Raw genomic sequence first — 22194 nt, 5'->3', positions numbered from 1 at the left:
TCAGGCAGTAACAGCACTGATAGAAACTATCCAAGAGGCAGCATGGACAACCACTATACCTGAACCAACCAACAGACAAACAAAAATAATTCCACCAGACATACTTGAAAAAATTAGAGAAAAAAGAAAAGCGAAAGCAAAATGACAAAAACATAGAATACGAGAAAACAAGAAATACCTAAATAAACTTGCAAAGGAAATAAAAAACAAAATAAAAGAACACAACAACAACGAGTTCACAAAATTCATGGAGTCACTCTCTACACACGAGAACTCCAACTACTCCCTATGGAAAGCCACGAAAAGCCAATAAAACTAGTCCCAGCAATCAGAAAAGCAGATAACACATGGGCAAGAAGCAATGAAGAACGAGCTGAAGAATTTGACATTGTCATACCGACGAGGATGCGTTAACCACTAGTACCTCAACTGACAAATACTACACCATACCTGAAACAACAGCACAAGAAATTAGAAACATAATCGAGTAAACAAAAAACAATAAAGCACCAGGAATCGACCTAATCAATGGTACAATCTTAAAATACCTTCCTCCAAAAGCGATACGACTAACCACAATAATTTACAATGCAATATTAAGAATTCAATACTATCCTAAACTATGGAAACTAGTATAGATCAAAATGTTACCTAAACCAGGCAAAGACTCACACCAAACAGCGTCTTACAGACCAATCTCACTACTTCCCGTATTTTCCAATATACTAGGGAAAATAATATAGGACCGCATAAAACCAATAATAGAGAAGGAAAAATTAATACCAGATCACCAATTTGGATTCAGAAACAAACACTCCACTATAGAGCAAATGGACAGGTTCATCAACGAAATAATACTGGCATTAGAAAACAAACAATACTGTACAGCCCTCCTTATGGACATAGAGAAAGCATTCGACAAAATAAACCACGAAAGCCTACCACAAACAATCAGGAAACAATTCCTGGAGCAAATATACCAATTAATAAAATCCTACTTAAGCAGCAGAACATTCGTAATAAAAATCAAGGACACATACTCCGAAGTCAAAGACATCCAGGCAGGGGTTCCGCAAAGAAGCGTCTTAGAACCAATACTATACACACTATACACGGGCAACGTACCAACAACTACCAATAGCAAAATACTGACGTTCGCGGGCGACACAGCTGTACTAGTCAGGCACACCAATCCAGAAACAACAGTCAAATTGCTACAAGAAGATATCACAAAAATAGAAAGGTGGCTGCAAGATAAACAAGTAAAAACAAACCCCGATAAATGCAACTATATTACATTCTCACTGCGAAAACAGACACCACCAAACACCCTACAGAACGGCACGCACATACCGTAAACAAGGCAAGTCAAATACCTAAGACGCCACCCAGAAACGCAACTCACATAGAAACAGCATACTATTTAAATACTAGACAAAATACAGACAACAAGGAAACAAATGCATTGGCTAGCAATTCGAAAATCCAAATTAAGCATAGAAAATAAATGAAAAATATACAAAACCATCACAAAACCAATCAGGACGTATGGAATACCACTATGGGGGCAGCAGCAATGAGCCGTATAAACAAAATAGATACAGTACAAGCTAAAATTCTTAGAACAATAGTAAACGCCCCATGGTACGTTAGAAACGAGGATATACGGAGGGACCTGGGTATACCAACTGTCAGAGAGGAAATTAGAAGTCGCGCAGGAAAATATAAAGAAAGAATAGGAACACACCCAAACCGGCTATTTGTGGAAACGATCAACACCTCAAACATGGATAGAAGACTGAAAAGGAAACACCCAGCAGACCTTACAAAGAACACAACCTAACAAACACAAAGATGGTATCCCACTGGGGGTAACCACCTACATGATAATCTAACAGCTAAAAAATTCTACCAAATGTCCAAATTGGACAAATTGTGAATGTAATCAATAAAATAAAAAAAAAACCAAGGGCTACTAGACAAACTTAAAAAAATCATACCACACACCTGCTACTTCATCCTAAAGTCCTACCTAACCAATAGACAATTCATGGTTAAATACTTAGACGCCACTTCCACAACATTCCCAATAGAATCTGGCATACCTCAAGGGAGAGTCTTCGGAGCCCTGCTGTTCTCCATCTACACTGCCGATTTGCCAAGATCAACAGAGATAACAATAGCAACAATTGCTGTACTCAATTTGCTCATCTTTTTTTTTTTTTTTTTTTTATTAACGTGGAGGAAATCCGCACGGACACCAGGTCGCTTCTGGGGAAAAGCGGCGTGGTAGTGCCGGACTCCAACCGACTAAAACCTCCACGATGACCGTCCCGGCTGCGATCGAGAGGGGCCCGGGAACCGGTGTAAGCGATACATCGCCCCCCACCCGCGCTCAATAAGTCACCTAATGGAGCGATATGCGGCCACGTCACACCGCGCCTCATCGCCGGGGCCGCCGTGCCAGACAGTCCGGTTCCCCTACCGGGCTGCTCTGCGGCCCGGGGGCGCTCAGCTGCCAGCGCCTAAGTTTGTACCCCACCGGGGGACGCGGCGGACCCAGTGCGTCTCACCGAAGCGCGTCCGTGACCCCTGCCGCGTCCTCGCCGGTCGGTCCTCTCGGGGTGAGAGTACCGCACCCTCACCCTCTCCGCAGCCTCTTTTCGAAGCATGACTTGTTCGCAGAAGGAGGTCACGGCCCTCCTCCTTCTCTCGCTTATCAACAATGCCTCGAAGATCACCGGAGGCGAAAGATCCCAACCGATTTCCATGATGAGGTCGTGGCGTGGCCGCGGCCACGCCGGACAGTACTCCAGCGTGTGCTGCGCCGAATCCACGCTCGCATCGCAGTAGTGGCAGCGCGCGGTCGCCTCCTTCCCGATTCGGTGCAGATACTCACCGAAGCAACCGTGTCCGGTGAGCACCTGCGTCACCCTGTAGGTCAGGGGAGGCCCGCCGCCGTCCAACCAAACGTCCCAGTTTGGAAGGACGGCCCCAAGGACCCTTATCCCCGGCGCACCCGCTCTCATGTCGAGGCTGGCGCGCCATCTGTCGAGCAAAACTCGCCGAGCCCGAACCCTGACGTCGGCGTCCACCGGGCCCGCTCCGTCCGACAGACCCCGAGTGTGGTGATAAATCTCACGACACCTCAGGGCTTGCACTTCGAACAGAGGAAACCCGGCGAGCACCGCCGCTGCCGCCGCCGAAATGGTGCGGAAGCCCCTCACTACCCTGATAGCCACCGCCCTGTGCAGCCTCTTGACCACTAGGAGACTGCGATGATTGGTCATCAGGTCCTCCGCCCAGACCGGAGCCCCGTGGAGGAGCCTCGATCGCACCACGCCGGCGTACAGCCGGCGCACTCCAACGTCGGGCCCGCCCAGCCGAGGCAGCAGACGTCCTAAGGCGTTCGCCGTCGCCTCAACAGACGGCGTCAGGCGATCGAAGTGAACGCCGAAGGTCCAGTGGCTGTCGAGTGTCAGGCCCAGATATTTCATGCTGGTACAGACCCCGATCTCAGTTCCTTCCAACCTCAGGCGGTAACCCGCTGGAGGCGTCCCGTGATCGGTCTTGCTGCAAAACCACATTGCCTCGGACTTCTCAGGGGACACCTTCAATCCCAATCGCTTGATTTCGGCGACCACGCAGGCCACCGCCAGCTCCGCCAGGCGGACGGTTCTACCCCATGCCGTGCCCCAGACCAGCACCAACGTGTCGTCGGCGTAGCACGCCAGTGCCGAGTTCGGAGGCATCGGCGTCCGAAGCACCGAGTCATACGCGACGTTCACAGCAACGGGCCCAACACCGAACCTTGCGGGATCCCGCGGTGTACAGTCCTCCCAGTCACCCTGCCACCCCAGACGGAGTAGACGATACTCCGGTCCCGGACCACATCCCGCAGATACGCGGGTACCCGATGAAATTCGAGGGCCCGGCATATTCTGTCCCACGGGATGAATTTGAAGGCGTTGACCACGTCCAGCGATACGGCCAACGCCACGTAACCACGCCGCTCGGCCCCCTCGACAAGGGAGCGGACACGGGCGACACCGTCGGTCGTAGACCGCCCCCTCCGGAAACCGAACTGGCCATCGTGCAACCCGGGCACGCTCCGGGACAAATGCGACTCCAGGCGGGCAGCTACCACTCTCTCCAGCAACTTGCCCGCCTCGTCCAAAAGGCACACCGGCCGGAAGGCGGAAGGCGAGTCCGGAGAGCGCCCCGGCTTCGGCAGCAGGACTATCCGCCCCTCCTTCCACGAAGTGGGGAATTCACCTAGAGACAGGTATCCGTCGAACAGACGCATTAGTCTCGGGGCCAAGATGCTGGCGACGTCCCTCCACAGGCGGGCCGGGACTCCATCAGGAGGCGGAGCTTTCCACGCTCCGATCCTCTCGACGGCCCCGGCCAGTTCTTCCTCGGTGACCCTCGTGGTTCCTCTTCCAGCGGTTGAGACTCCTGCTCCTCCTCTTCGGTAAAGGTGCCAACTCCCTCGCTCGCTGCTCCCGGAAACAGGGTGCCGACGACATCCTCCAAGAACCGAGAGTCCATGCTCTCCGTTAAGAGTGGCACCCATGGACGGAGTTTGTTCAATACAATCTTGTAAGGGCGCCCCCAGGGATCAGAGTCGAGGCTGGCCAGAAGCTCGTCCCAGGCCCGCCTCTTCGCCTCCTTGATGGCTCGTTGGAGGGGCCTCCGCGCTTCGCGGTAGGCCTCGTACAGGCGAGCCACTGTGCCTTCGTCCTCCCGCCGTCTACGCCGGGATCTGGTGTATTGGCGCCGAGCGTGGATACACGCCTCCCGGAGACGAGCGGTCCCCTCGGCGCACCATTACACAGTGCCGGCGCGGCGCGGCGTTCCAGACCGTGTCATACACGAATCACAGATCGCGTGTATGTCGCGTCTCAGCCGGGTCGCTCCCGCTTCCGCGTCCTCGTCGGTCGGGGATTCTTCCAACCAAGCCACGGCTATAGCGGCCGCCGCCATGAAGTCCTCGTCGCGGCGGGTCACCGCCCACCGCGGGAATTTTCTTCCCCTTCCCGGTGGGCCGATAGGCCCGCGCGCACCCGACGAACGGTAGCCCCTCGCGCCGCCAACCGCCACCTCCCTCAAGATGTAGAGATGGTCCGAGAGGGTCTCCTCCGGGGAGACCTCCCAACCGGAAACGCGGCGGGATGCGGCAGGGTTTGCCCATGTGAGGTCCACTATGGACTCGCCCCGCCACGCCACGCACGTGCTGGACGACCCCCGGTTCATAAGCCGGAGGTCGAGTGCGGCCGCCCAGTCCTGTACGTCGCGCCCCCTTCTGTTAGTCCGGCGGGAGCCCCACGCCGTTGAGTGGGCGTTGAAGTCCCCGAGGACCAGTGACGGGCAGGCGCCGAAACGTCTCGTGCAAGCCGCGTGTCCGTCCAGAAAGGAGGCGTATTCTGCCCGGCAGATGTTGGTCGAAACGTAGTCGGCTACCACGGCCAGGTCGCCCCATTTCACGGCCACGAAGCCCCGTCCCCGCTCAATTACCGAGCAGGAAGGGCTTCCCGCAATCCCAGTCCAGAATATGGCGACCGAGCCTGTCAGATCTCCAGCGCCTCGCGACGCGTCGGGAATGCAGTACGGCTCGGCCACTGCCGCCAGAGCAATCCGCCGCTCCGTCAGGCTCTGAAACATTAAGTCCTGAGCACGGCGGGAGCGGTTAAGATTGCAGTGCAGGAGCAGTTGCCCTCCTCCTCTTCTTCCGCTCTCGTCGGGGAAGGCTCCGTCTCCATAGCTTCCTCCGGGCCGTCCCCTCGCAGTCGTTGTGTGTGACTTCTCCATCCTCTCTTCCGTCCTTCGTGGGGTCAGTGGACGGCGGTATTGTTTCTTTCCTCGTAACCGCATCTCCACCGTCGCCTGGAACGGTCCTTGCTTCCTTTGCGGTCCTCCTCTTACGGGCAGGCGATTTGCATGTCGGTGATCCCATAAGGTGCGACGCGGGCAGTCCCAGGTCCGCGCACACCGGACACGTGGGTACTCGCGCCGAGCAGTCCCTGGCGCGATGTCCTTCCGCCCCGCACCGGTCGGCCGTCGATGTGCAGTCCCGGCGCACGTGACCCGACTCCATACACCTGAAGCATTGAAGTCGGCGCGCAGGGAGAGGGGAAACCCTCGCCGCTGACCAACCTATGTTGATCCTACCTCCTGGTCCGGCATCTCTTCCTCTGCCGCTCCTGGAGCTCCAGGAGAATCATCTCCTGGCCGCTGTCAGCGGACAGCGTAGCCATACCGACCCGAGGCCCCGAGGGGCGGAACGTATAACACCCACGTTGACCTCGTCGGCGTGGCAGCCCCCGTCCTCAGCAACGGCGGCTGCCACCTCCTCTGCGGTGACCGAGTCCTCCTGTCCGGTCACTCTTAGGTCGGCCGTCCTTCGCGGGACGGTTACCTTGGCGGGCAAATCCTTCAGCGTGGCCGCCATCCGCTCGGCCAGTCGTGATGCTTTACTTCCAGCGTCCTGGCCTGGGATTTCGAACAGCAGCGCCCCCGTGATCGCCCTCCTCGGTCTTAACTCCGTGATGTCGAGTTCGGAGAGCTTGACTTCTCTCTTCACCACTGACATCGCATCCCTGTACGTGAAGCCCGAGCCGTCCCTCACGGTGAGCGATGCCGCGGCACACCGTGGGGGTCGGGGAAGGCCCGGCACTTTCTCGCTGTGCGCGTCCCGCCCGCTAGCGTTGCGTTTCTTTCCTGCCCCGATAGCTCCGAGTCCATTGCCGCTGCCTGCTGTTCGCATGGGTTCCCTTCCCGTGCGGGGGCGCACCGGAGGTTGATCTCTTAATTTATCGATACAGACAAATTATAATCAGACCTCGTTTATTTGCGCAAATTCATATTTTTATCAAAGCAATCAAAAAATAAAATTTAGATAGAGGTTTATTTCACCTACCATATATCTCTGCCTTTAAATATTCTATAAATTCGTACACATTCGTATACAAATTATCAATGCAGAATCTACTTGGCCACTGAAGATAATCATATTCAAATACATCCTCCTCGAATGTGTCGAATATAATGAAATTTTTGGGTACGTTATCAATTCACTTATCCACAAAAAACTAATATCTTCGTATCTTGGCTGTGATTGTCTTCGGTAAGCTGAAAATATTTGACTCTCTGAGCCGGTTTCCAATTTTCAGTCATCTGTTTCAATCTTCCTATATGTTACGTCAGGCGGCCCTCTACCTAGACCAGGCCATACACCGCGGGCCAGACGGACACCAGATGTCCGCTCATCCTTACGGCGTACCCTCAATAGTCTTAAGGACCCATAAATAGATATATAGTCATATAGTAGATCCCAGCAATTTGCTAGCTAGGGTCCTTCAGACCGAACAAATGTTTTTTTTTTTTTTATCGCTTTTTAACGACTATTGTCTATTACGGCTAGACAAGGGAAAGTTAGTTTTTCTCAGGTACGATACTTCCCACCAGCACCTTTCTATCGAGGACGGCTAAGGCCGTTCCTAGTCCACCAACTTTCTTTTATCCAATCAAAAACAATGTATACTGCCCTCACTGTCCTGACCAAAAATGTCATGAACAAATCCGATGGTCCTGTTCGCTAGACACACCCATCGCTACCTTTCCTCCGACACAGCATCGTCACCCAACTTCACTTCTCCTGCAACATCAGGAGGGTCAAGTCAATTTACTTCTTCTACATACTACACCGTCGAAGTCTAACGTTTAAATCTAACGTCTATTAAGTATTCTCTAGTGCTACGTCTACTCACATATTAAATTCAACTATAAGAGCATTGCTTTATTGTGCATATCTACCTTATCTTCGTGCGACAGGTTGTTATCTACGATTTATACCTACTTAACAGTGTAACTTAAGTGTTGGAAATATATATTTTATAATTCTGTGAATCACAGTGTTATACAAACTGAATCACCCCTATTATCTTAACGGAAATCAGGAGATCGATCAACTCGTGGTGTCCATTATTATAATCGTAACGGGAATTTACGACTCCCGTTGACGTCTCTCCTCGCGATTGCGTCTTCCCGCGATTGGTCGAAATTACACGATCTCTCATCCTCTTATTTAACAAAACGCTTTTCCACCTAAAATTCGTACGTTATAGGTATTAGTGTTACGTTAATCCACCTCTGTTAACATTTAATAGTACTGACTTTACGATCTTTCGCAGACCTGTCATAACAATCTGTTACCAAACTGGCTTTAAACACTTCAAACGTACGTTTGTATAAGCGGAGTTTTTGTTTTCAGATCATCAAAGCAGCCGTTCCTTATTACACGGTAATGAAAACGAAGTAACGAAAACGTAATGCAAATAAAGCAAATTACATAATTTGGGCGAGATGTTAATTAATTAAAATATTTGTTATATGGAAGTAGTTGTAGAACATGACGAAACATAATTTATTACGAATTGTACCAATGAAATGTACATAATTGTAGTTATTCGTTCATTTATTATCGAATTTGCTCATTACTCTACAAGTTTTTAACACAAAATACAATTACGATTATTAACTTTATGAAAACAATTAGACACTCCCAAATTCATTGTCTTCGTTCGTCTGTTGCAACTTATATTACAGTATTTTGCTTTTCACATCATCTTTAAAATTCTGTGTCGTTGATGTATAATTGTGTATCTAGACATCTCTCGTTTCCAACATCTGTGACATACATAATATATGTAAGTAGTACATACGCATAACGAGGATACCTGCTAGTTTCGTCTCCAAATGTAATGATTAAATATTTATGATGTATATGGAACACATACGTTGCATTTGTGACGTATGATTGACAGTGAGTTAAGGATGGAAGCACTTTATCGTAGATACATTTTTCATGTACGTTAAAAGGTTCCATTTACAGTATGACACTAATGATTTACAGAAATGCCGAGTGTTCACTTAGTTGAGACTGAACTTTCATCATGAATAGAGCTACACTAGAGGCGCGATTCTTAAAGATAACGAAAATATTCGCGAAACTGAATGGGGTTTGGCCAGATCAAAATAAAGTAAAATTCATTTTATGGGCTATGGTGTATATTACTATGGGATCGTCTATCATTGTACAGGTACACGTCTATCAATTTATGTCGCAATCCATTAACATTCACAACACAACATCATAATGAAACATTCAACGATACTGTCGTAAATTACCTCCCATTGCTCCTCTGTTTTAACCGATATGAAATGTAAATAAAATTCATGGATAGTCCTAACCTTTTACATTTCAAAACATAACTTTCAATTTTAAGAAAGCTTCACGGTAAAAAGAGCCCTGGACGATCATGTAAAAAGTTCTCAGAGCCCTTAAATAATTTTAGGAAAATAATTAACTCTTAAATGCAATCATTACCGAAACTTCACACCTTGCAAATTTTGTTTTGATACCAATATCTCATTTGAAAAAGAATGTTTTTTCTTTTAATAAAATAATGAATAATAATAAATACTTATAAAATACTTAATTTCTTTGAAATTCAAATGCCCGGTTTCTAAACTAAAAAAATTTAAATAACATTATCGCGATTTTCTTAATAATATCCTTTATTAATAATAGATACAAGTACTATTAACAAATAATTAAGGATAGACCATTGATTTCAATTCAAGGTAGCGAGAGTCATACATATAGGCAGTTTGGAAGTCGTGATAGAGCAATCGTCCTTAATAGGTGCGGGATTTCTCATGATCATAAAACATGGTAACTATGTTCTGAACGCAAAGAAGGTAAGCAAATATTTGCCAATCATGACAAGATTCTTCTACTTTGCACACCAACCTTACATATATTATAGCTCAAATCCCTTTTGAATGACATGTCGGAGGACTGGGCAATCGATCGTTTGAAAGAAGAATTTGCCATTATGGCCACATACGCTAATAGAGGAAGCATTCTTGCGATGTTCTACTTTGGTAAGTCGATATACGTACTTAAAAAAGTCAATCGCAATTTTAGTCGATAATCTCGTTAGACTACAAAATGAACAGATCTGGCTAACAGTTATATATATAAACAACCAAATCTCCGCGGTTAAATAATAAATACATAAGCAAAATTGAAACGTTAATATTAAAAAACGTTACAATTTTCAACGTAAAACACACAAAAAATGGCAATCTGATGATGCTTTGTAATATTTTAATTAGAAAATGAAAAACTTGAAAGGAATATAGAAATGGGTACCGTTTGTCCATGCTAGAGTTCATTATTTTACATTTTATAATTTAATTAATAGACTGCGAATGTTTATGCATTTCTGGGAAATTTAATGGTGCTAAAATGCACGAAATTAACATCATATATAAAAGTAGAAACTGTTCAAAGTATAGCATTTATTCTACAATTTCGAGAATGAAACAAACCTTTGTTTAGGTTCCATCTTTCGACGCGTTTCTGCCACAATAGGTACGTATATGCATAAACACCTATAGTGAATTAAGGTAGCAACCATATGCTTTCAGTAAACGCGTGCATATGCGCATTCCTTTTCTTACAATTACCATGGACGACGCGTCTGGTGCACATGATGAAACCACACAATACATCATCACCAATATTATACACTATACCAGCTTACTATTTTGTCGAAGATGACCGCAAATATTACTATTATATTCAAATGTATCTGGGCCTCTCTATATATGTGGTGCTCATCGTGTTCATTGGTTGCGATACTTGTTACATGGTCCTTGTGCAGCATGCTTGCGGATTGTTGACTGTGACGGGGTAAGCAAATCAAAATTTTCTTCCATTTTCCAAATTTTATTGAATAAATTGCATGTTTTTAGATACCGCTACAAAAATGCAATCAACGACCTTTCTTTCAATACAAAGGATTCCGAAAAGAAGGCGAAGGAGACATATGAAAGAGTACGCTTCTCCATACAGGGACACCAGCGGGCAATAATGTCAGTACATATTAACCAGCGAATACAAATGTTATAATCTAAATAGAAAAATTTATGGTATAAGAATTCATATTTTACTTTTAATGATTTTGGTTACGAATAACTACGATAAATGATTTAATTATTTTTATTTACTGGTAATCATTATAGACGACAGAGATTGTTTTAGTTACTTTCAATACTCAATTATACTTTCAACAATCGTTAACATTGAAATAGATAGATATCTTTTACAATTTCAGTATTTAATAAATCTCATAAATATTTAGTGATCATTGTTTTCCATTTAAACAAAAATTAACCTTCTCATAATTTTTAAAGTGATTACTATTTTTATTAGGTTCTATACATATTATTATATTTATTAGGTTTCCATTTCTAATCATGTAATTTTACTTGTGAAGCAGGTTTCTGGAAAAAATCGAGAGCACACACGTTACATACCTTTTTATGTGTATGGGCATAATAGTCTTATGCGTTAGTATTACAATGGCACAGGTAAGCTTCTTTTAATTGACTTTATATCTTTGAACATGATTTATCAATAGATTGTCGATTGTTTGAAATTAGATCGCTACGATGGAAATATGTGTGGATTTTTACAAATTTATCAGCTTTCTGATGATTCAGTTCTTGCATCTGTTCTGTCTAACGATGCAGGGACAGTTCATCATAAATTCGTCTGATGAGATTTATGATGCAATGTGAGTATAATACATATTATGAAAACTATTGAGATACGTACAATTTTGTGTTAGACTAGATTAGCCGTGTAGTAGTGACACACGTATGTGAGTATGCGTGTGTGGAAGCATGTGTGTGCACAGCGTCTCGACAAACAGATAAATGTAATTGTTCCGTTGGCGTAGTATAGAAGATGGTGAGACAAAGAGAGTGCTGAGACGCTTGCAAATGTATATCGACGAAGATCCTGCAAATCGTTTATTAAATAAATCTAAAACTATTTTAATATAAATGCTAAGTGTAATCTTAGTGTTCCTTTACTTTTATTTCGGCAATTAAGATCCACAATTCTCAACAAAAATTTTATTTCCTTCCATTATTTGTAGTGTTATCAACTGTTTGCATGGATTATCAACAATGCAAAAGAAGTACAGATTATGCTTATGCTACGTATATTGTTACTAGACTACATATATAATTTAAAGTACTTTAAGCAATTTGCTAGTTCTTTTATTTATTTATGATCTTCTAAATTGTCCTTTATAATAGCTTTTAGAATTAAGATAAAAATAAAATAATCATATTTGCCATTGGCTTATGAAAACAGAAAATTTCTAACTTATTTTCATTTATTCGAATAGTTGTTCATGCGACAGAAATGTTTATATTTAGTATAATGTTAATTTCTATTAATATAATGTTAATTTATAGATTATAATGAAATTTGTAGATACGAGGCATCATGGTACAACACGAATCCAAAAACGCAAGCGTTATACTTATTAGCGTTGCGGCGAAGTCTAACTCCATGCTATTTAACTGCTGGTGGTTTAATACGGTTGAACATGGAAAGCTTTTCAGAAGTAATGTATTAATAGTGTTATCTTCAATAATTACGCCGCATTCGCTGGAACAATATTGGTATATTTCAGGTGATAAAACTGTGCGTTTCATATTATACAGTGTTGAGATCGACATGAACAACGGATCGATATTCAGTGATTTGTGATGACTCCTGTACGTTAAATTAATCAGACTAGACACGTTATTTGGAATAATCGTTTTATCAATATTATTACAATTGATGGTGTAAAATAACTTGATAAAACTGTCCTAATATTATCTCAATTCATAATACAGATACGAGTATTATCGAAATCAACAATTAGTAAATAACAGTTTCGTTTCTGCTTACAGAAACAAATAAAAATATTTGAACACTTGTAGAAGTTTTTTATTAGTATATTATTATTTTATTAATATATATTTATTTTATTAATAATATATTATACACAACATTTTGAAATTTCATTATTAAGAATGTCAATATCCCTAAAATTTGAAGCCAATGTAAAAATATGTATAAGAACTAAAAAAAGGGTTTGGTAAATACTCAATTATCTATTATACATATTAATGAATCCCAATATCTACTGGAACTATGCGTAAGATTTATTATACTATTATTTAGGATAGCAATTCAAGCTATAGATTAATGTCGTGGTAAATATTTGTTTGCAGTAAACTCTTTGTAACTTTTATATATGTTTTTAAAGTAGTATCAAATGTTACCAATATGCTCCATTACAGTGTTGATGGAACTCCAAAATGTTTCGCATAATATGTACAATATATGCAGAAATGTCTTTATCGTATATCAATCGATTTAAAATGTAATAGGTATTACATATTATTTCACTTGTCTGCACAATTCCATTAGATTTGGCACTTTTATAAGTGTAAGTAACATGGTAGCACTAGCACCACTAAGAAAAATATTAGTATTAATCGTGGTAAGAAGTTGAATTATTCACGCATACATCATTGGACGCTTATTGATCTCACTGCAAAATATTAATTTGAAATCTGGATCGTGGGAGTAGGTCAGCTCAAACGTGCACGAAGCTCGCGACGCTTACTCACAGAGAGAATACAGACGGAAGACAAAATGTGTTTTCACTATTTATGGCTCAACGTAGAAGATAACAAGATTAAAATCCACATAGTTCTTTTCGATCTCTAACTTCATCCCTATACTTCATCCTTTCACGTTCTGTTACCGTTCTACTACCGTTCAACTATCTACGCACCCAACTGTTCTTTCCCAAGCTTTTCGTTATCAATTTAATTTAGGGTACCCGGAGTATCTATACTTACATTAATCGTTATTAAGAATTACGCAAAGAATATTTGATGACTCTCAATTGTCTTTTTAGACAAAATACATTTTTTCTATGAAAAGCGATAAGAATAAGCCATTTATCAGTAGCTAATGCTTCCACCGATTACTTGCACGCCATTGTCAAAGATATACTTTAAAAACATAGAATTAATATAGGAGAATAAATTATTGAACCATCACTATGTAATATCGTGATATAATATATTTACAAGGAATGGATGATACAGATGTTGATTTGACAGAAAAGACGATTGTAGTTCAACCTGAACTATTCACACCAAACATACAGAAAACAGCACAATTAAATAATTAGATAACGACTCGACTTTTTACAAAATGCCATCAACACTCTCTCGGTAACGCCACTCGCAAACTCTGATTGTTGATTCCCCCTCTTTTCCCGTCGCTTGGCAACCGCTCGTGGGCAAGATCACGTAGGCCTACTCTTTCCAAAACTACGCGATGGAAAAACAAACGCCTAACGCCTCGGCTCTCGCGACATTTCACGCGGTTCACCCGCCAACTCCCAGGCCTCTCACTCACGATACTACACTCGGCCATCCTGCAATAACATCTGCCCTCAGATGTTGCCTTCTATCTCGCTGTCATCTGATGCGTCACTTTCGGCGTTTATGACCCAAGGTTTCATAAAATCAGCAGTAGTTGATGACCGTCTTGGCCCCTCATGCTCTCCTACCTTTTCCACAATGTAGCGATCATTCCGCATTGCTCGCACTATCCGGTACGGACCCAAAAATTTTCCTCCCAGTTTTAATCCTGGGCCAAACTGCGTTCTCTTTATGGCCACCAACTCTCCACTTAGGTACTGTTTCGCACCTTTTCTTCTTTTGTTGTAGTGCCTCCGATTTTCCTCTTGAGTAGCAGCAATTTTCTTTTTCGCGTCCTCACGCAGTTCACGACGTTGCTCTTCGAATTCCACCACCCATTCTTCTTCAACCAATTTTCGGATCTGTGGATCTTCTTTAGTTTGCATCTCGACCCCGACAAGTAGCTGGAAAGGAGTTTTTCCCGTGCTTCTGTTTAATGTAGAATTCAGGTATTTCTGTACTTGGTCGACATGTTTATACCAATCATCGGGTTTGGGAGCAGTCAGTTTAGTTAGTAAAGGTATGAGTGTCCTGTTTACCCTCTCTACCTGCCCGTTCCCCCTCGGCACCCCCGTCGTGACTAATAAATGCTTTATATTTTCTTCTTCGCAATACTCTTGGAACGCGTTGGATGTGAACGCTGTTCCCCGATCAGAGATAATTCGTCGTGGGTTCCCAAAAATAGCCGCTTGCTTCTTCAGTCGATCGATAACATCCGCGGTATCAGTAGATCTAGTAGGATAAAGCCACGTAAACTTCGTGAACGCATCCACTACTACAAAGATGTGTGCGTATCTTTTCTTTGTAGTTGTCATAGGGCCCACATGGTCAATATGGTAAGTGTCTAACGGTGTGTCACCTTTGTCTAACGGATTTAGATATCCCTCTTGCTTGCCCGACTTTCGTTCAGCTAGGATACAATCGAGACAATTAGATACCACATACTCGACCTTTTCACGCAGCCCCTTAAACCAAAAGTCCTTCTTGACTATAGCTTCTGTTTTGGTGACCCCAAAATGCCCACGCTCGTGCGCCTGCCTGACTACCTGAATTTGCATAGCCTTCGGTACTACTATTAACACATCATCCTTACACTCTTTATACAAAATATTGTTCCTTATTACATACCCATCGACCTGATTGCACGTTGCGGCGTCTAAAATCCTACGAACTTCAACGTCCTTGTTCTGTGCACTTCTCAACCGTGCAATCAGCCCGTCTTCACTTTCTGTTACATACATAGTGCTCGGCAGGGGGTTTCTACTCAGAGCATCCACATGCTGCATGCTTTTACCTGGCCTATGACACACCTGATACTTAAACTCGTCTAGTAACAAGGCCCATCTGGCTACACGCACACACAAATCTTTCTTTTTCATTGTCATAGCAAACGCTTGGCAATCCGTGACGATAGTAAACGGCATACCTAAAAGATATATTCTAAACTTGTTCAACGCTTTTACAATTGCTAGTACTTCCAGTTCGTAACTGGTGTACTTTGCTTCGGCGGGAGTTGTTTTTCCGCTGGCAAAGTAGACCGGATGAAATTTTCCATCGTCCAGATCTAGTTGCATTAAAATTGCTCCGTAACCCTCTGCGGATGCGTCTGTATGCAACTCAGTCTCCGCGCCCATTCTATACAACTTTAACACTGGTTCGTTGACAAGCGTTGTTTTCAAGATTTCAAAGGCCTCTACTTCTCGATCGCCGAACTGAAATTTTACCTCCTTTTTCAACAAATCCGTCAAAGGCTTAGCAATCTTTGCGTATCCCCTAATAAATTTTCGAAAGTACCCCGTAAGTCCCAAGAAACTCTGAACCTTTTTGACAGATGTTGGCTTGGGAAAGTTCACTACTGCCCTAGTTTTATGTGTAGACGGCCTTATGGTATCTTTTGAAACTATGTACCCCAAATATTCAATTTCCTGCTGCAGAAAACGACACTTTCCCCAGTTTATAATTAGCCCATACTGCTCAGCTAACTCTATGACCATTTGCAAACGTTCCCATGCCTCCTCTAAATTCTTTGCAAGAATAATAATGTCATCCATATACACGATAACAATACCCTTACCTGCTAGTTCCTTAAAAATCATCGAGATATACTTCTGAAACACAATGGGTGAAATCTTTAAACCAAACGGCAACTTCAAAAATTCATATTGCCCCGATGGCGTAACAAAAGATGTATATTTTCGGCTGTCTTTATCTAAGCACACGTGAAAGAACCCATTCTTTAAATCTAGCGTTGTAAAGAACTGAGTGCCCTGCAATGCATCTAGAATATCATCAATTAGAGGCAATGGGAAATGTGGACACTCAATAAGTTCATTGAGCTCGCGAAAATCAACGCAGACTCTGATAGAGCCATCTTTCTTCCTAACTACAACTATGGGACTTGCATATTCTGAGTTTGACGGTTTTATTATGCCTTCACTTACCCATAATTCCATCAACTCGTCCACCTCTTTTTTCTCCGAAGGTGCCAATCTTCGCGGCCTTCGAACCACAGGTTTGTCACTCTTTAACACGATTTTTGCCGTTATCCCAACGTCCCGCTTTTTCTCCGGCTTATACCCCTTAATGATATCGCGAATTGCTTCCCGATAATGCGGTTCCTGCACGTGTGTTAGGTCTATTTCATCAGTCTGTTCTATCGCGTTGATTCTAAATATATCCGGCACGTCTTTGTTAGTCTGTTCGTCAAGCCGCAAGAAAGTCACTTCGCCTCGCTTAACCCGTAATTCTACCTGATCCAGAAAATCAGTGCCCAACAACATGCCGTGCTTCGTCAATATTTTGTTCGAAACAACGTGTAAAGTGATTGGCAGTTTATACCCATCAACCAACATTACCTTGGTGAATTCACCCCAGGTCTCATTGCCAGCGGAACTAAGACCGTCGAACTTAAGTTTACATTTACCTAACGGTGGTGACCCTAACCTCGCATACTCGTCTGATCGAATGAATGTGAGATCACTACCCGTATCGACTAATGCCACAAACCTACAATCATCTATCATCACTTCCTTCATATACTTCCTCTTCTCGGATCTTGACACTACGCAGGTCTCTTTCGGTCGCGCCGTACACCTCGCTGCAACATGTCCAAATCCGCCGCACTCGAAACACCTAACACCTTTTCCTCTCTCCGGACACTTAACACTTAGATGATCCTCACTACCACAAATGAAGCATCTTCTTTTCTTCATTACATCTGCAGATTGACTGAGCTTCCCTTTCTTCTCGGTTTTAGCCGGCTTCACGATCGACTTTACTCTGCGACTCTTCTGCTCTTCGTACATCACTAACCTCTTCCTCAATTCTTTGATTGACGTAGCGCCGTATAATATAGCCTTATTTCTCTCGTCGTCTATTATTCCATCCACTATGTATTCCACCTTTGCTTCCTCCTCTATGTCCACATGGCTGGCTATTTCGAGCATGCGGTACATGTAAGCCAAACATGCTTCATCACTCTCCTTTTTTGTTTCTTCAAGTTTCTGATGTACCTGCCTACTGTTAACTTTCCTCGAAAATTCTTTCACTAGCCCCCTCTTCAACTCATGCCAAGTCCTGGCGTGACACTCGAAGCTCGCGAATATTTTCGCTGATCCCTTCAGCAGCTTCCTCGCGTAGACTGTCTTCTGTCCATCCGACCACATGCACGTATCAGCGACTTCCTCGAACGACTCGAACCATCGTTCGACATTTTCACCTTTGTTGCCACTAAACGACTCTAATGCATCTTCGACGTCTCTGAAACTCAGTGTCGAACCAACACATGCCCTTCGACAATATTCATCACGGTCCTGATACACCCTTCGCGTACCTCTCTTGTGTCTTCTTGCGTATTTTTTGTCATCTTCGTCCTCACTTTCGTCGTCGCTTTCTTCTTCCGACGAAACATCGTTACCGTCCATGGCCGCTTGTAGTCGTGCGCGTAATTCTGCTTTTCTTCCCGTCGTTTTTAAACCCAAACTAGCAAGGCGCTCTTTCAACTCCTTCGTATTCATTTTCTCAACATTTTCGTCTTCATTACAATCACGCTCAGCTCTCTGTACATTTTCTAAATCTCGTTGACCGGTTGGCTCTTCACCGCCCGTCGCTCCCTTAGGATACGATTGTCCAGCCCTACACGCCCGATTCAGCCTCGCAATCAGCACTGACCTCGCGCCCGATATAGGGAGGTTCATTCGCGCGAGCTTACTTCTCAGCTCCTCCAGCGTCGAACCTTCTTCACCCGACAATCGTTCGTCCCCGACGTTAGCCATTTTTTCACACTACACCAACTTAAATGGTCAACGATATCGTCTTTTACCGCACCGCGTACCGGTAAACTCACAACTAGCGCGAATAGCTCTGTTAAACCGTTTCGTTTTCTGTCTTGTCCAATCCCGGACGAGCCCCCAAAAAATGTAATATCGTGATATAATATATTTACAAGGAATGGATGATACAGATGTTGATTTGACAGAAAAGACGATTGTAGTTCAACCTGAACTATTCACACCAAACATACAGAAAACAGCACAATTAAATAATTAGATAACGACTCGACTTTTTACAAAATGCCATCAACACTCTCTCGGTAACGCCACTCGCAAACTCTGATTGTTGATTCCCCCTCTTTTCCCGTCGCTTGGCAACCGCTCGTAGGCAAGATCACGTAGGCCTACTCTTTCCAAAACTACGCGATGGAAAAACAAACGCCTAACGCCTCGGCTCTCGCGACATTTCACGCGGTTCACCCGCCAACTCCCAGGCCTCTCACTCACGATACTACAACTATGTTTTACAAGGGTCACGGTGACAACAGGTACGCAGTACGCACTTTCGTATTTACAAGCATTGTTCCGATAGATTTCGCATGGTCGAAAGGAAGTGGAAGTGTACAGACCAATTCCTACCACTCAACAAATTTCGGTGTTATTCTTCATATGTCAGTCGTATATACAGTCGTGCAATTTTTACGTTATTTTTTATCTTATTATGGACAAAATGACACTGGAAGAAAAGTACATGAAAATAATCAAAACATGTACTACGGTTGCCGGAATTTAACCTGATCAGAGTAAATATTCGGAACTGATCATGTCAACGATTATATACATTATTATTATGTTATCGTCAACGAACGATATATAATAACGCAGGTATGTAAATATTAATTTGTAATCGACTGTCCTCTATAGAAACTTTGGTTTATTGATACATATATAAGTATCTACTATATTAATGAACAACTGTATTCAATAATCATTCAGTAATCACACGCCAGCATTATGATGTTCGTCGAATTTCTCACAAAATTCCACATTTTTTAAGTGTATTCTATACGTACTAATGTGAGAATTTCTCTTTTGTAAAATTAATCGGTGGTTGATCGTAGATGGCAAACTTCGTGTGGTTCCTTAGTTTAATTCTAAATTATAATTTAGTTTAGTTTAAATACCGTAATAGAGCAGGCGTGCTTCTTTAATTAATGCGGTAGCTGGGGCATAGATAAAACAAAAGAATTACATTATCAGTGGTGCGAAGGTAAAGAAATCTTTTGTTTCACTTCCCATTTTCTATTACTATTCTATTATATTACGGTCTGCCTAAAAACCACACGGGAAAATATGATAAGTTGATTTTTGTTGAATTTCTGACTTTCACATCACTGAGAGACTACAAAGAAGTGTTTTGGTACGACATATTTGATGTGTATAACATAACAGATTTGAAATTATAAACCTTCTAAAAATAATGGCGATAAATGTTCTGTAAGAAACGAATAACATAATGCAGTATCGTAATTACTATAATTAGTTTATTAATGATAAGTAGATTGAACAGGTGTTAATTGAGCAGAAAATAATGTTCGTTAAACATGAACTAATCACAGCAAACGTATAATAATTAACACAACTAGGTAATTAATCAATGACCCTTATCAACGCAATCTGCACTCTTTGACATCTTAACTCGTACTGCTGTTAATTCGTTTATTGTCCCCTAGCAACCCCTTGTCTTTTGTCTTAGCCTCGCTACGTACATTCTCAGCAACCGCTTGTTTATAATCTGCACAACCCCCCCCCCCCCCACAGGCTCCTCATCCATGATACTACAATAATTTGGATATGATTAGTATTATTCTGCATATTCTTAATGTGTATGAAAGGTATTGTTGTGCCAGGAAAGAAGAAGAGATACGACTTATTGTGCTTTACATACCTTGATGCATAGCTTTTCGTTGCATGACACTAGTCAAATTACAATGTAAGATGCTACTTACCGCCATTGTTGAGGGATTGGTGAAATGATAGATTGAATTATGAAGTTGACATTATGACCGAGTACGCCAAAAGGGTACGGAGTATAGTAAAAACCATGTGGGCAATTCATTTTTTCACTCTATAATTAATTTTATACATCTTTACAATCAATTTTCAGGACTCGTTTCATTTGTTCGCAACATTAAAACCATTAACTGCTGTTGAATATAATGAGGGAAAGCGTGGTATAGATTATTCCGACCAAATGGTTTCTTATGCCACCACAATTAGAAATCAAATTAAATGGTACAGAAAACTTGGCATTTAACTCCTTCTGGGAATTTCTATTGTAAACTCTTTGACGTTTTACAAAATTGATACAAGGAAGGATATAAATATTAGCATATTTAGAAAGTTATTAGCTGCAAAATTATTAGGGTTGTCTGAAAATACAAAAAATCCTTGTCTTCGACGGAGTCAGCATAATATCGCCGTTCGCAAAAATGATTCCGGAAGAAGCATTAGACGCGCATGCAAACTATGTTATGCAAATAAAAGACGTTGAATGGACCGAACAAAGACACAAAAGAATTTGAAGAAAACAACAACTTATTATCCAAATTGTCCGCCGGGGGTAACAAATGCTGTATACTCCGTAGAATTAGGATGAATAGGGATTTGGTGAAACCCGTTGGCCATGTCCAGACTAATAAAGTGTCTCGCTTTTGCGATCTCGCGATTTGACCCGCAATGAAAGGTAAAGTATACCGATCCGCGACCGTATTTTTATTTAGTTCTCGAAAATCTACACATAATCTATCTGAACCATCTTTCTTCTTCATGAGTAACGCAGGGCTCGTGAACGGTGAATTACTAGACCTTATCATTTTTTGCTCTAACTAATTCGCTCATTCTCTCACGTACTGTTCTGCGCTCTTCCTCGCTAAGTCTATAAGGACTTCTTTGTACGGTGATGTTAGGATCAATTAATTATATTTCTAACTGATCTGTATTTACGCGAGTACGTAAGAAATCCGTAACGAATGAAGCTTTGAATTTTTCAAGAAGAGAAATTAATCGACTTTTATCATTACACTGTACATCAGTGTCAACTTCATTAATATCAACCCCGTTTTCAGCGGTTTTATTACAGACATTAATTATTTTTGTTTTACACATAGCGAGGCTACTTTGTGTAATATTACGTCAAAACCTTGACTTAAAATTTCACGACCAATCACGAAATCATATTTTAAATAACTATCAACAAGGACATAAAAATTTATCTCCAATGTAAAACCATTGATACATACAATGGACAGGATTTGAGCTGTACGTTTAATACAAATATTTCTTATTCCTCGCATAACTATTATATCAATCGTTCTTTTATCGGTTGTTGTCGTTGGTTGACGTGAGTTGCGAGTTGTGAGTTGTCATTTAAAAGCTGACTAATTGTACCGATTTAGTTGTTTTAGTTGTATTATATTAATATATTAAGAAATAGTTCTAGTTA

At 42.7% G+C, this 22194-nt stretch overlaps 1 protein-coding gene across 1 annotated transcript; it reads left to right on the top strand.

Moving 5' to 3' along the window:
• Positions 1–8954: 8954 nt before the first annotated feature.
• Positions 8955–12895, top strand: LOC138178975 (odorant receptor 13a-like). The gene is made up of 9 exons (XM_069111366.1): positions 8955–9101; positions 9646–9762; positions 9831–9948; positions 10498–10762; positions 10825–10944; positions 11352–11442; positions 11515–11648; positions 12359–12491; positions 12561–12895. Exons 1-9 carry the CDS (start codon positions 8955–8957, stop codon positions 12606–12608), a joined length of 1173 nt encoding a protein of 390 aa, XP_068967467.1. The 3' UTR covers positions 12609–12895.
• The last annotated feature ends 9299 nt before the right edge of the window (positions 12896–22194 follow it).

The sequence above is a fragment of the Bombus flavifrons genome, chromosome 4 (genome assembly GCF_040668555.2).
Source record: "Bombus flavifrons isolate JBK064 chromosome 4, iyBomFlav1_principal, whole genome shotgun sequence".
NCBI lineage: Eukaryota > Metazoa > Arthropoda > Insecta > Hymenoptera > Apidae > Bombus > Bombus flavifrons.
This window is presented reverse-complemented; position numbering and strand designations above follow the sequence as displayed.

What these genes read in the sequence shown, in the direction of transcription:
- LOC138178975 (XM_069111366.1), top strand. Translation starts at nt 8,955, where the DNA reads ATGAATAGAGCTACACTAGAGGCGCGATTCTTAAAGATAACGAAAATA. An exon ending in TCTTGCGATGTTCTACTTTG is followed by an intron (nt 9,949 to 10,497) that starts GTAAGTCGATAT and finishes ATATGCTTTCAG; the next exon opens with TAAACGCGTGCATATGCGCA. An exon ending in TTAGTATTACAATGGCACAG is followed by an intron (nt 11,443 to 11,514) that starts GTAAGCTTCTTT and finishes GTTTGAAATTAG; the next exon opens with ATCGCTACGATGGAAATATG.